The sequence below is a fragment of the Scophthalmus maximus genome, chromosome 20 (assembly GCF_022379125.1).
Source record: "Scophthalmus maximus strain ysfricsl-2021 chromosome 20, ASM2237912v1, whole genome shotgun sequence".
In the NCBI taxonomy this organism is placed as follows: Eukaryota; Metazoa; Chordata; class Actinopteri; order Pleuronectiformes; family Scophthalmidae; genus Scophthalmus; species Scophthalmus maximus.
Window position 1 is genome coordinate 16,415,152 of NC_061534.1, and position 15,077 is coordinate 16,430,228.

At 41.8% G+C, this 15,077-nt stretch overlaps 1 protein-coding gene and 1 long non-coding RNA gene across 5 annotated transcripts in view; one reads left to right on the forward strand and one right to left on the reverse strand.

The window, feature by feature from the left end:
* Positions 1-15,077, forward strand: part of rgl2 (ral guanine nucleotide dissociation stimulator-like 2) — a 31,214-nt gene that overhangs the window by 14,013 nt on the left and 2,124 nt on the right. For all 4 annotated transcript variants that reach the window (XM_035608817.2, XM_035608816.2, XM_035608818.2 and 1 more), the window contains 14 exons: positions 1,572-1,628; positions 3,270-3,466; positions 4,086-4,195; positions 4,646-4,861; positions 5,894-5,997; positions 7,055-7,139; positions 10,316-10,375; positions 11,786-11,872; positions 11,965-11,997; positions 12,368-12,489; positions 12,597-12,683; positions 13,399-13,492; positions 13,915-14,139; positions 14,394-14,508. In XM_035608817.2, the coding sequence (XP_035464710.1) occupies positions 1,572-1,628; positions 3,270-3,466; positions 4,086-4,195; positions 4,646-4,861; positions 5,894-5,997; positions 7,055-7,139; positions 10,316-10,375; positions 11,786-11,872; positions 11,965-11,997; positions 12,368-12,489; positions 12,597-12,683; positions 13,399-13,492; positions 13,915-14,139; positions 14,394-14,508 (1,592 nt within the window). The remainder of the gene's footprint in view (positions 1-1,571; positions 1,629-3,269; positions 3,467-4,085; positions 4,196-4,645; positions 4,862-5,893; positions 5,998-7,054; positions 7,140-10,315; positions 10,376-11,785; positions 11,873-11,964; positions 11,998-12,367; positions 12,490-12,596; positions 12,684-13,398; positions 13,493-13,914; positions 14,140-14,393; positions 14,509-15,077) is intronic.
* Positions 4,298-12,149, reverse strand: LOC118285294. Its single transcript, XR_004785066.2, has 2 exons — positions 11,634-12,149; positions 4,298-4,831 (listed from the first exon to the last, which is right to left on the reverse strand). It is a non-coding gene; the product is annotated as an uncharacterized LOC118285294 (long non-coding RNA).

The window sequence follows — 15,077 nt, forward strand, 5'->3', positions numbered from 1 at the left end:
AGATGCACTTGTGCTTTTGACCGTGTGCTTAGATCGTCAAAATAGAGCCTAAATAGCCAGAGCAGTGTAGGGCTGAACGATTAATCGCATTTGCGATAATATCGCGATATGATATATCGCAATTTTCTAATTGCAAGGGGCGCGATTACACGTGTCGCGTGATTGAACTAAATGCTGACGACAGCACGCTAACATGCTCACGTTGACAATGCTACCATGCTGATGTCGAGCAGGTATTGTGTTATGCTAAATAGCAATGAATACATAGAACAGATGAGGCTCATGGAAATTTCACATATTTAGTTTAGTTTTTAGGATTGTAATAAAAGAGTTAACGTATCGCCCTTCAATTAATCTGTCAGGGATCATGAATGTCACACCTAATGTTAATCCATCCAATGCATCAGGGGACCATCAATTTTATTCCTTACCATAGTGAAAACTTGCTGACTATCACTTTCCAAGATGGAAAAGTCAGGGGATCAGCAAAGTCATCTTGATATATCCTGTCGGCAGTATGCACATCTGTACCAAGATCTGTACCATCCAGATATTTCAGTCTGCAACTAGGTGATGGACTTTAAAGATGACATATTATGCAAAAATCACCTTTTCAGTGTTTGCACATAAATGTGTGTATCTGTAGAGCCTGACAGCCCACAAACTGTGAAAAAAGACCCCCCTGTCATTTTTTTGTGAGCTGGCTAAACCCTACAGCCTCAGAATCTCCACTTTTCTGGTGAAGGGGCGTGACATGTCCCACACATTTTGATCAGTTGACCAATCAATCACATCAGACTGTGGCAGCCGGCATCAGAGCAATCAGAGCAGACTGGGTTTTATCAGGAGTGGGAGCTAAAAGAAATCCAGGCGTTTTAGACAGAGGGTGAAAAGAGGAGCTGCAGGAATGGGCAGTATGAGGACACTGATTCCTTTTCTGAACATTAGAGACTGCAAACCTTTTTGAAGTGGTCACCCAAATTAAAAGTATGAACCTTAATATGAGCATAATATGTCACCTTTAAAGCCACACTGCTAGAATAGCTGTTTGCCTTGGAGGCGGCAAGACTGACCGGTGTATTGTACACACGTGTTACTTTAGCTTTAGCCTATTTGTCTCCAAGTGGAGTCTAATTTGAAGCAGTTTCTAGATTAATGGCGTAGTTAGATTTAGAGGCACTTCACATTGCACGATGCGTCTGTGTGCTCATTTAAAATAGATTTAGCCTGGGGTTTCAAAAAAAAGCTGCAAGTGAAATCTTCTGTTCTGTGTTGAAGTCCTCATTGAATAATGGAGGCATTTGTATGAAACGCGTTTGGAAAGTTTTCCAAAGATGGAACACAAAAGCATTTAACTTCCTGGAAACATGCTCGGAAACATTAGGACACCACCTTTGCTAAAAAGCACCTTTAGAAAAACCAGACATAAATACATTTATCACAAAGCACAAGAATTATTTATGACCTGGCACAGCAGATGCGCATTTTTAGAGCCGAATCATACTTTGAAGCTGGTGTGTTTTTGTTTTTGTTTTCTCTCCTCCACCAACTTTTTTCTTTTTTGTTCACAGATTGGAGAACCCACCTGGGGAGAGCGAGAGGAGCCCGATGAGACAATCTTTCAACAAGTGAGTTTTTGAAAACGCTATCTAACATCTTCGAGGAACTTTTAGTTTGTTTGTACTTAAATAAGTGTGGAGCTGTGTGCCACATAACTTAACAGATTGTTTCGCTTCGCTGTTTTTGGGGTAATAATATTATTAACCTATCAGGTATTGTCCTTTTCTTTTTCCATTAAATTGTGATAAAAAATCTTTTTTGTCAGAACAAAATTAAATATTATCATTAAAAAATTAATTAACGAAGTGAACATCCGCAGAAGATGCCAGAACAAAAGATAGCAATTGGAAATGCCAAACATTTCAAAAAGATGTTTCTTTGTGATTTGCTATGAGATTTAAAAAAAAAAAAATAAAGATAAAAAAAAGAGGCTAAAATAACAACTACTGTTCAGTAATAACTGACAGCAATGTTAGCATTTATTTGGAGTCGTGTTTCAGGCCATCAGCTGAATTAATCCAAGTCCAATATTTTCTCTCTTTTAGCTATTTTTTTCTCCATTAATTCCCAAAGAATAGATCTGGCTCTTTAGCTGCTAAACTGCTCCGTTACATTCCAATCTGACAGTTGGACAGGTAGTAAAGAGGGTTTATTAGGTTGGTTTTTTTCCCGCACTGGGACCAAATCAAAAACAGTAAAGCTGCTTAAACCAAAACAACAAGCTGAAAGGCCTTAAAAAGCTCTGAGCGGTGAGGGGAACTGCAGAGTCAGGAGATAATTCTCTGTACAAGCGACTGGGGCTAATAATACTTCACCCATTAATGCTATAAAATATCTATGGATGCAGCTTTAAGCATCAGCAGAAGACAGCAGTAAGAAAGTGAAGGGGAAAATGCTTAACCTGAAAAAAAGTCGTTGACATCTGTGGTTTACTAGTGATTTGTGCATAGATAGGGCTAACACATTGAAATGACACTAAATGACACTAAATTCAAACTGATTTACTGTACACATTGATAACTCAGATGATTTCCAGCCCCCAGTGTCTTACTTGTGTTGTCTGGAAAGACAGGGCAACAAATCTCAAGAGTCATCCCAGTCACATCAGTTTGATCAATTCTATCGGGTCAGTCCCTTTTCATTACAAGATATGATGTCATTAGTATAATTTCTCCTGTGCAGATGTCATCTATGCTTTGACTGCTGCACTCCGTCTTTCTTTGAAGACATTCTTCTTGGGGCTACTGGCCAAGACTGTCTTGTTGAATAGCTTGTTATCTTGCTGTTTTTTCTTGAAGGCAGACGGCCCGTCATATTCTGTTGAGAGAATAAACTCTTGATCCCTTGCTTCCTCTAAATTGTTGAATCACCTCTAAGCTGCTTTTCCTGTCCAAACCCCTTGACAACGTTATTTCTAAGCAACATTTTAGATGTCTTGGAAAACATCATTATATTCAGTCGATTCCAATCCGGAAACAATTTGTTTATCTGCTTCAACCAGTGCAGCTTTAACCAGGGTTTGAACTAGAAACAGATGCAGGTCCGATATAGCAACGCTTGCCATTGGTACCCACCAAAATCAAGAATTGATCTGCAAAACTATTTGTTCAACTCTTCCCCTACGGCAATGGGAAAGGTCAAGGCTAAAAACAAAAGATTCTGTCTTAAACATTTTACTCATTCTTCCCTCTCCGTCTCCGTCTCCACAGGGCGGTGTGTACTGTGTTCAGGACATGGCTCACGGAGTTCCCTGAAGACTTTAAGAGTTTGCGGGAGCCCTCGTGCCTGCTGCGCCTGGCTCCCCTGCTCCCCCGGGACTCCTCCTCTGCAGCCGACCTCTGCGCTCGCCTCCTCAGGATAGCCGAGGAGCTCAGCGAGAAAGCCCTGCTCCCCGACGCCCGTAGAGGTCTGCATTTGAACTGGGATTAAATGAAACTGCAAAGGCTTCAATACATTTGTTTATCTCTTTAAATCACAAACAGATGTTGCAAACGGCAAAAATGTGGTTTGGAAACAATTTTTGTGGTCTTCTTGATTTGAAAAATTTAACTTAGCTGCTTTAAAGGTTTTGAGCTGTTTTCTAATGTTTTTTCTGAATTCACAAGGTCGTTGAAGTATACAGCTGCTCTGCTATGAAAGCCAAAGCTGTGTTTGCATTAATTTGTAGTAATGCTAGTGGACGGAAGCTTTGTTTAGTCTACTACTTTGATCCAGACTCAAATGTCTCAACAACAATGGATGCCTATTGCATTTGGTACAATTATCCATGGTCTCCAGAGGATGACTCCAGGGTGCGATTTGCCAGGGTGATGGATGGGATTTCCCCCCTTCTGGTTTTACATATCCCCACCTCCGCTGAATTATTTTTAGCACGGGGGGGGGGGGGGGCGCCATTTTCTCTGAAAAAATTACTACTCTACTCTACTTTTTACTGTAATTTATAGAGCCTAAATATTTAGATATGTTGTTGTCGTAATATGAACGATGTCATCGACAATTTAAACGAACGGCTTCATTCGTTGCAGATCAGAGCGGTTTCCCCAGCCCTCCTCCTGACGCCTGCAAGTTTGAGCCCACCAGCATCCTGGGATTTCCTGCACCGCTCATTGCCGAGCAGCTCACCAAGATAGAGACGGTGAGTCCGCTCTTCAGCTTGAGCGTGTTGGGTTTTTTAAGGTGGTTTGAAGCAAAAATATTGACCAGTGATAGTAAAAATTGATGGATTACAGGTCATAAATCAATGAAAACCTATACATAATTTGGTTTATTTGGAAATTTGCATCCAACAGTTAGTGTAGATTAGTTCAGGTAGTCTACTATCCATAGTCTTAACCTTCCCTTTTCCATCCATCACTTCTTAACACCTCACTTCATTTGCTGCTGCTCTACAATACAAACATAGTAAAGTGGTACGCACAGCAAGAGCAGCCCCAATCACGGCTGCAAATACAAACAGAAAGGTACCACCCACAGAAAACCAAAACTCTTGTCAACAGGAAACTCAAGCAGGATTCACGTTCTTTGTTCAGTGATTTCTAGGAAGTAGGCTGCTATTTATAGATTCAATATGCTCGTCACTTCCCAGGAGCTGTTTGTCCGTCTGGTGCCGTACCACTGCCTCGGCTCACTGTGGTCCCAAAGGGATAAGAAAGGGCGGGAAGGCGTGTGTTGGTCCGTCCGGGCCACCGTACGTCAGTTCAACAAGTTGGCCAATGCGGTTCTGGCGTCGTGCCTTTGCCCCACAACGCTGCGCAGCCAGCAGCGAGTTCGACTGTTGGAGAAGTGGATCAGCGTGGCAGAGGTCAGTGGAACAAATGAAAAAAAAACACAAAGTCACAGCTCTCAAAGTGCAGGATTTGATGCCATAAACATGTATTTGTACAGCAAAGGGATTAAAAAAATCACTGCGCATTTTTTATACCAATAAACCCACATAATCCCCCAACCATAATCCTATTCTCAGCTCTGACTGTGCACATAGCATCACAGTGTCACAGTCTGCTCGGCCTCTCATGTAAATTCGCTGTAATGAATAGCTGAAAGCAAGAATGTGTATGATGCCGCTTTTTTTTCTCTTCTTGACAGCGCAGCAGCCATCAAAATAGTGCTCTCTTTGAGTGCATTCGGCATGTTCTGCGGTTTGCCAGAAGATTAAAGGGGAGATTGTTCAAAATCAGCATTTAAAAAAAATAATTTAAGACGGATATGTACATACCGTTCCAGAACGCCTTTAGGAAATTGAAGAGGAAATGTACTCGAACAGTACATACCAGTAATGTGCTGAGTCAAAAAAAAAAAATAGTCTAATGCACGACCTCAAGGCAAACGGTTGAAATTTAAATCTGCTTAAGAGACGACGGTATTATACAAGAGGAAATGTGGATTAACTGAGTGTTATGGTTAGTGTGCACAGTAATCCGTTTCTTTTAACATACAGAGCAGTCTGCAGCAGTGGCAGAATATGCTCCTGCTCCCGTCCCCAGATGGTACAGTCACATGAGTGGTGTTTATTCCTTTCAGAGCCACTTTTTCTGGGATCGCCGCTTCAGCCACTAATTCCTTTATGAAGCTGCGTTTGTCATCACATACACAAAAAAAAACAACATTCGCTCATACAGACTCCAATATCCTCTTTGGCAAAGCGAGGTATCGTGGGGTGCGCCCCAGGTCTCTTTTGGGACAAACCTCTTTAGCAGTATACATTATTCAGCACATCAGGCCGATACCGTAACTCAATATTAGGCAGAACCCGACCCCACAGGTGTTCTCACTTACAGTGTGTGTGTGTGTGTGTTCATGCGACTGTATTCATCTGTCTTTGTGCTTTCAACAGGAGTGCCGAGCCAGAAAGAATTTCTCCTCGCTGTACGCCATCGTGTCCGCCCTTCAGAGTAACCCCATCCACCGGCTGAGGAAGACGTGGCAGGACACTGACAGGTCTGTGGCTGAACAACTCGCACTTTTCAGAGGAGGAATTGTGAGCCAAAGAATTTATTGTCATACGGACATACAAATGAATTGCATGAATAACTGCAGTAACATCATGTGAATCACAAAAGCAAAAGGGGTACATAAAATAAATTATAAAAAATAACAAATAAGTACAATTAAAAGGCCAAATTATACACAATACCTAAAGAAGACTAAAATTGTTAAAAGTGGGACGATATCATTCATTTCTGTGTCCTGAATATACACTATTCAATGATAGTTATGTATTGTAATATGATGTACTAGCCTCATAGAAAGCACCAAAAGCCAAATTTTAACATTTTAAATATAACCATGAATCATAATAAAAATAATGATAATCAAGCATTATTACATCATACATGCATTAACTTTATATTAAGTATAATGTCAAAATTATCAAAGTGTATCCTGAGAAAAATGTATACAAGGGACACTTCATAACATGAGTAGAGATTTCCCTAATATACAGGGAGATTCTTTGTTGGGTTTTGGTATATTACTGTAAAAGATGTGCTGTATACGGAGATATAGCTTTCTAAAATCCTGTTATAGTCTGGAGCTTCAAGAGATTCAAGCATAGATGATTAAAGATACTTATAGTTGAGCTATGTCATTACAGGAATGGGAATATATGATATAATAATTTTCAGATGCTTAAAACCTATTGTAAAAATCATTTCATATTAAAAGATACATATTTTAAAAGAGTTTACAGAAAAAAAAACATTTTATTATCTGTAAATGTCATGTGTGGTGAGGACCCAGAGGACAGTTTCTTTGAAACTTAAAAACAGCATCACTGGAAACTGGTGTTACCCTCGCGAACATTCAACCTCATAAAGATGCAGACGTCAATTTTTCTTTCCTTTAACTTAAATGAGATAATGCCTCTTCAGTGGTGTTGTCCTCACGACATGAAGCCAAGTCAGACTCACACTCCACTTTTAATAAATATATTAAATTTGCTCCGAAGATAATGAAATATGAATTGACGTTTTTCCTTGATTTGGTCACTTCCCAGGGAGGCGATTAAGAGATACGAGGAACTGTCGGAAATATTCTCGGAGAAGGACAACTACTCGCAGAGTAGAGAACTCCTGAAGGAGGTAAGTTATTGGAAATGTAATATTCTGTTCCCTGAGGTTAAAACAGGATTCTCTGAATGACGTATCTTATATGCTTTGTACTGTGGGAACAGAGCAGGTTCAGTGAGAAACTCTATCCGTTTTTCATGGCGCACACAGGCTGGTTTCTGCTGGGATCACCACGCAGCATGTCACCGCTTTTATTTTGTTTCAATTAAAAGTGAAGGAACTAGCTTGGATTAAGTGTTCTGACTTTCATTTGACCTCTTGTGTTGGTTAATTATGAAAATAACTGGTGGCCTGAGGGCTGGAGAAGCAGTTTCTTATGCTGGAAAGTTGCCTGTTCGAGCTCTCGCTCTCAGGGTTGTGGGGGTTTGGAGCATAGACTCAAAATAAAGACGGATGACGAATTCTCCACTTTCTCCCACTGTGCAAAAATGAAGCCAAACTATCCTGGATACTGGTGCTGCCATTTGTAATGTGTAGCCAGAGTCTGTATGTACTTTGACTTTTTAGTTTGGTCCATGGCCCATCTGCTAACATGGAGGAGGAGGGGTTTATGACCTATACTTCAGCCGGCCACCAGGGGGCGATCCTGTTAAAGGGGCAGTAAGCGCTTTTGGACAAAGCTTAGCCCTCTCTGTTTTGTTGTCGTGACTGCTCTGGCCGGGCCGCGAACCCGGGACTCCGGTTACAGGAGACCGACGCGCAAACCACTAGGCCAAAACCACGGAGTTGCAGACGAGTGACGTTTACAAACTGCACTCGCAGTGTTGTTGGTGCAGCCTGCGCCATTTGTTTTTCGACTTACAGAGCCAGGGCTGAGCCGAAAACTTGGCTTTTTTCCCCCCGGCGCGCACACAGAACCGACAGCTGGCCGACCGTGAGGAAATATTCGCACATTTTTACGAAACGTGTATTTCTTTAGAATCACTTACTCCCCCTTTAATTCGTCCACCTTTGTGTACGGTGTATGAAAGGGGCAAACCGTAGACTGTACTCACCAAATGTGGTTACTTCTAGTTTAAAAAAAAACCAAGATGGCGCTGGTCAAAATGCAGTTTACAAACCAATGAGTGACGTCACGGTCGGTTGCCACTTGACATCGCCAGCACTAGGTTACAGACAGTACAAACTCCTCGAGTTTGACTAATATCTAACATCCTGGTGACTAGCGTGTCATAATTTATAGTTAACATTTATTAACGTAACGCCTGTCGAGTGCTGCCACTGGACCACATTTTGTGGCTTCACCGACTGCCGAGGCCTGGATCCTCAGCTAAAAAACAACATGCACAGTTAGAGATTTGAAGGCTTTTTTTTTTTTTTTTAAAAGACCAGAAACCAGTTAAATCTGGTTGAGTAAGAACTGCCCTTATTCTGTCAACACTTTCGCTTCAATGTTAAACACCCATCTGAAGAAGTGAATTATATTTAGTTTTCACTCCGTCAGTGAGTTGGGGGGGGGGGGGGGGGGGGATTAGCTGTGTGCTGATTTGCTGTAATGGTGCAGTGCAAGCATCAATACCTTTGCATTAGCTGTGATTTCACACACGATACCCCCAAAGGAATTGATCCAAAACATTTGCTTTCACTTTGAAAGCTTCACTCTTGGCTTTGATGCCAGAAACACACCACCGCCTCCTGTTGCCCTTTGATTTTTTTTTCTTTGCAGCACAACTACCTTCCCCCCCTCTCACGGCTTGTATTAAAATGACTGACTTAGCAGACAGGGGCGGAAGATGAACGATTCTAATAAAAGTTCGAAGAAAGGAAATGATTCACCACTCCGTCGCCGGAGCGTTTCACAGTGTAATAACGCTTTATTGTAGCATGTTTATGACGGGCTGTCTCCTCGGCTAATGCCGAGTCGCCATGAAAGATCTTTAGCCTGAGCAGTGTTGAAGGGCACCATTAATAATAATATTAAAAAGAATAAAAAAAGAATTCATGGTCATATTACTAGCCATGACAAATTGGGTTTTATCTAGTTAAATAGTATTCATTAGTCATTTATATTTTTTTGTTATTTGATTACATTTATATATATTTTTTAATCAGCTAGAATATTTATTTTACTAAAATAGAAGCCCATTTGAAATGGAGCATTACAAAATTGAATAGGCTTTAACTGGTGAGTCATAAAAGTGAACTTTTTATGTGAAAGTAAAATGTACAAATAAATGAAATTTTATTCTAATAACAGACTACATGACTATCACCTGACTCTAAAATTGTCCTCAGCTCAGCTCTTTGATATTTAACAGAGTATAAGAGCTGTTTTGTTTTTTTATTTTAGCTATTCTTTTTTTTTCTCTAAATAGTCTCTGATAATGCCACTGTACACTATCCGCTCAGATGGACACAGTTAGTGACAAGCTGGTAAACTTGGTTAAGATCCAGATGTTTCCCTCAGGAACAGCTGGAGACCACAGCTGAATAAAAGTGAACATGTGATGGTCATCAAGGATGATAATGCTGATGCATATCTGCTGGATGTGTAAATAAAAAACTTGCTAACAAGTGTATTATATTGATAATGTTATCATTGTGCTTATGGCATGTTTTCACTGCCTCCAAGTGTCCAAAAAGCAGCTACTGCAGATTTAAAGCCACTTTGGGAAGCAAGGTTCTTGTGGCAGCTGCTCTGGAGTTTTGGATGACATTACTTCCTCATTTCTACCAAAGCGAACCGAGTGCTCACACTGGACAGGTGCTGGGGCTGGTTTGGAGTTGGTTCAACTTGCGAGGGTTTTTTTTCCCCTCTAGACCAGCAAAGAGTTGGTGCCACAGTAAAGTGGAAAAGTATTTCTGGCCAAGAGCCAGTTCTATGTTGAAACACAAAGAGCTGTGTTTTGGAGATCATGCACTGGCTCCCAACTGGCCGGGGGTAAACCTGGTCATCATCCGCAGCAGAGTTTGCCCAGTTCTCGTGGAAATGTAGATGTTCAAAATTCCATTTTCAGACCACTTCATGAACTAAGTGCCATACTGGCGTCAAAGTTGAGTCTCAGAGTCCAGAATCAACAAACACTGGAAAACTCCGATCTGATTATGAAGATCACCTGATGCAGTCGATACAAACTCCAGAACAGCCGACAGATGGACCCTGTCGTCCGATTGTTTTACTCTACCGCCGTTGTCAAGGTCAGGAATGAGCTCTGACGCGCGCACTTTCCCTTGGTTTTGTCTTACAGGAGGGCACGTCGAAGTTCGCCAACACGGACAGCAGGCTCAACAACAGACATCTTAATAAGGTGAGCAGAGTGGAAATGAAACGCTTATTTATCGAGGTTCAGCTTTCAGGGAGAGCGGCTTGTTCGTGGAGGGTCACTGGGTTGAACATTTGGGGCTACGGATAATTAACTCGTAACGTTTTCAAAAAAACTAAAAAACTGCTGTTATACAGGCCAGCACTCGGGTATAAATGGATGTATTAGTACAAATATGTAGGCTCAGATATGCCACATGCGCAGTGCACATTTGTAGATTATTCTCTCTGGGGTGTCAGATCATTTAGAGGTTACATCACCTCGGATAGTTCACATAGTTTCAGTCACAGGGGCTTATCTTTGAACGACCCCAGCGTTTGTCACTGAGGGAAAAACCTCAGATCTTCAAGCACATGAAAAAAAAGAAGAAGAACAATTTCAATGAACTTTACAGCCCCTGTTGAATGTGAAGAGCAAACATTTTAGCCTGAAGGGTTGCACACCCCCCAGAGGCCTTTATGGGAAATTTTTGAAATGATGTAAGACCCTGCAAAATTGTCATTAGTATTGTAAAAGTTAGGTGACACAGATATGGTGTAATGTCTTTAGAAAAATTATGGGAGCGGACCTGACATGAGTCTTATCATATTATTTGGAGTACATGATCAGCTGTGCATGGTTTTAGTATAGTTTAGTCACTATCGTGTGAGAACAATACTTCTTTTATTTATTTAAACAAACACGGGATTACATAATTCTGCTTTGGATATAGCCGCAGGTTTTCAAATTTCAATATTTACTGTAGCTTGATAGCTTGCTGGTCCATTTGTAGAGAAGATATAAACTTTGAATTTTTATGTTCCTCTTCACCTGTAACTGGGCCCGAGGACTACAAATTGAAATTAGATAGTAGCTGAATTTGGTACTAAGCATCTTTTCTCTTTGTTTGTTTTTTTGAAAAATGTATTTCTGTATTTTCACCGTTTGTTTTTTTTCCCAGCCAACTGTGTACCACTCGGGTTCTGGTTAAAAGCACGTTGATAAAAATGCTCTGTGGCTTCGCCGCAAGATTATTAATAGATTAAACCCTAAAACCACCTGAAAAAGAACGTTTTTCCACAAACTTCACACGCTGATACTGTTGTCCCTTCTGCCAACCAGGCGGGTCTGGGTCACTGGTCTGATGGAGCGCTGTAAAAAGGGATCGACCAGCATGCAGCAACGGAGCGGCACTCTGTGTGTCTGCTTGCTCGTGTGTGTGTGTGTGTGTGTGTGTGTGTGTGTGTGTGTGTGTGTTAGCCACCGTTTGAAGTACAGCTGCAGGGCTGGCCGCTCTGAAATCCCTCGCTGTCTTTGCTCTTTACGATGTGGATAGAAATCTCTGGGGAACTGATGGAACCCCTCTCTGTTGTTGTTGTTGATGTTGTTGTTGTTGTTGTTGTCGTCTGAATACAGTCCACCGCCCAGGGCACCGTGCCCTACCTGGGTATCTTCCTCACAGACCTCACCATGCTGGACACTGCGGTCAAAGACAGGCTCGATGTAAGTTCAGCGCACCTCTATCGAAGGACTGAACCCATGAACCGTGCTAGTTCCTCAGTCGTTAAACGTAAATCCTGTCACTTCCTTCGCAGAATGGCTACATCAACTTTGACAAAAGGAGAAGGGTGAGTGTTGCAACCCTTTGACGGATGCAAGGTTTCGAATAGATAGACAGTGTTAGACAGAAGCAGCAAAATAAGCTTCACTTTCTGCAGCACACACAACGCAGGTAAACAAGCTGCGCGGGAGCACCCTGATGAAAATCCCGCGACACGGAGAAAATAGGAGCTACAGTAAGAGGCGGTACAGGGGGGATAGTAAGAGCGAGTCAGAGCGAACCCGGGGGTTACACAATATCTGAGAGAGGAAATGATTAGGTGGAAGGTGATGTGATGAGAAGAAAAGAAATTGCGCAGTATTACTAGAGCAGCCAACATGTGAGCGCTTTTTTCCGAAATTATGAAACTTTGCGCTGATATAACTCTTTGCTTACAGGAGTTTGAGGTTTTAGCTCAAATCCGACACCTGCAGTCTTCCTGCAAAAACTGTGTCTTCAGCAGCGACAGGTCCTTCATGCTGTGGTATCACAGTGTACCTGCACTTACAGAGGAGGAGAGGTAAAACATATATATATACTATATATCGTGAATGTATTAATTCTTTTAAAATATTGTATTTGTTGGAAGATGCCTACCTTGAATTTTTGGTATGATTTCTCTCACAGTTACAGGCTGTCCAATGAAATTGAAACGCCCAGTGAGCCGAGCCCCCGCGGTTTCACTCCAACAGTCATCATCACACAGTGCCCAGAGTAAGACACACACACACACACACACACACACACACACACAGAGTGAATAGAATAAATGACATAAAAGGGCCCCTACAGTTCATAGTGTACAGAAGGATTTTGGTTTTCTACACATTTGATTTACTGTACATGTCCCAAGGACGACGACTGGGAGTTTGAAATGTTGCAGTAATATTTTCCGTGGCTCTGAAAGATATCGCATTAAAATTAAGACTTCAATTACTTGTTGTACAAACTGGAGGTGTGGATTTTGGAAGATGTGGGTGTTTACCAGGCAGAAAACAGTCTGAAAGTTACTACTGCATTGCATTTTGGGTATTGTGTGACTTTCGGCGCTTGATTTCTGTGACTAAATCAGGATATACAGTTTATTGGCTTCTGTTGGAAAGATTTTTACCATATTTTGTCTCCTAGAAGTCCCCCAGTTTAAAATCAAGCACAATAGTAAATCACTGAAACAGGTTTGTGAATTTGTGCCTGAAGTATTGGTTGGTTAAGAGTAAATAAAAAAAATGTGGACAGTCAATTAAACAAGTTCTTCTGTTTCACGTCATTGTAAACTGGATGTAATTTGAGTTCGGAGAAACATTTGAAGACGTCACCTTGGGCCCTCAATAACTAACTGAATAAGGCTAAGTGATTAAACGTAATTCATTATGAAAATAGTCATTTTTTTGAAGCCCTAATTTGTTTGTGAATGTTCCGCTGTTGACAGCCTGAGCACCTCTCGGACCAGCCTGGCTGGTGACAGTGAAAGCCTCTTTGACTTCCCCTCACCGGTCAATCACCTGCTATCAAAACTCACAAAGGTAAAATACTAATACTCATACATTTAGGCCAAATGTGCATTTACCTTAGCATGTTTCAAAGACATTGTATGCAGAGAATTTTTTTTCTTTCCGTCAACTGGATCTTGAGAAGTCATGTTTGGGATAAGTGTAGATCTGAAGGGGGGGGGGGGTGACACTGTGAGCCTGCCCAGTGGCTGCATGTAATGCGAGATGTAGAACCGAGGCAATAGGAAAGGCAAACAGACAGTTAATGGCCCGAATGCAAATATTCCTGTAGGCGCAGGGTGTGTAGCTACACACCCCTTTTGCTCAGCTGCCTCTGCCTGTTAGTGTCCTATCGGTGACGCACTCATGGTGGGCACTCCAACCCTGTTCAGTCATTACTCCAGACAAACAATCGTGTGCTTGTCATCAGCAATTTCACTTTTGTTCTGTTGCAGCACATGAGATCTCCGTCCGTCTCCTGCCTGGATGTCGACACGTCCCCGCCTACTAACGACTCCACCCCCGCCACTCTGACTCCATCCTCCCCCACAAAATCACACCGCCGATCGGCCTCCTGCGGCAACAACCCCCCCAATAACATCAAAGGGTCGGGGCCCGACATGCGAATCATCAGGATACGGATGGACCTGCATGATGGAAACCTGTACCGGAGCATACTGGTAGGCACTGAGAACTATGGGATTCTGATGTAAAGCAGCAGCCTTTACACTGTAAAAAAAGAAAGGAAAGAAGAAAAAAGCTCCGTCTCAAATTATCTGCGACACGCTGTACTTACTGCCTTTTCCTCTTATCAGCAAGGATCCCCTAATGATAGTCATCAGAACCAGACCTTCGGGATAAGAAGGACCCAGGATATTATTAGTGCAAATCCAGCTGTACCAGTCTCATTGTTGTTCTCCTCTCTCCCCAACAGGTTACAAGCAATGATAAGACCCCCGCTGTGATCAGCTCTGCCTTAGAAAAGCACATTCAGGACCCCAAACAGGCGTCCAAGTATGAGCTGATCCAACTCCTGCCTGACGGAAAAGGTAAAGACGTACAAGCATTTCTACTGTAGCAAGAGAAAAACAAATCCACTCTTCACTCAACACTTAAAAAAATAGAGTAATAGTGTTCCTAGATCAGTTTTTGCTACTTGCTGGAGTATTTTTTTGGCACGAAAGGAAGAAAAATACTGAGATGATCTAGAATGATGGTTACCTGTGCCAATGAGGTGGCGATTCACCCATTCGTATTTTTAATGACTGGGTGAATGTGACTTGTACTCATAAGACTGCGTATAAAAATGGACGTCGACACCGGGTCCGCAAAAATAAAGTCTGAAGCCTGTATTCTCTGGAATCACCAGCAGAGGGCGACTCCACTGGTTGTTTCTATAGAGGTCTATGAGAAAATGACTCTCCTTCTCATTTGATTTATAACTTCGGTAAAAATTTATGGTTATTATGGTTCAATCTCTGGTTTCAAGTGTTCTTAAACACAACATGGTGTTCATTTAGTAAATTATGGTCCATAATGGACATTAAAGTGATAGACAGCTGGTACCGTCCAATCGGTGCATGATTGCAGACATGATACACTTTTGGAGCACTGATGT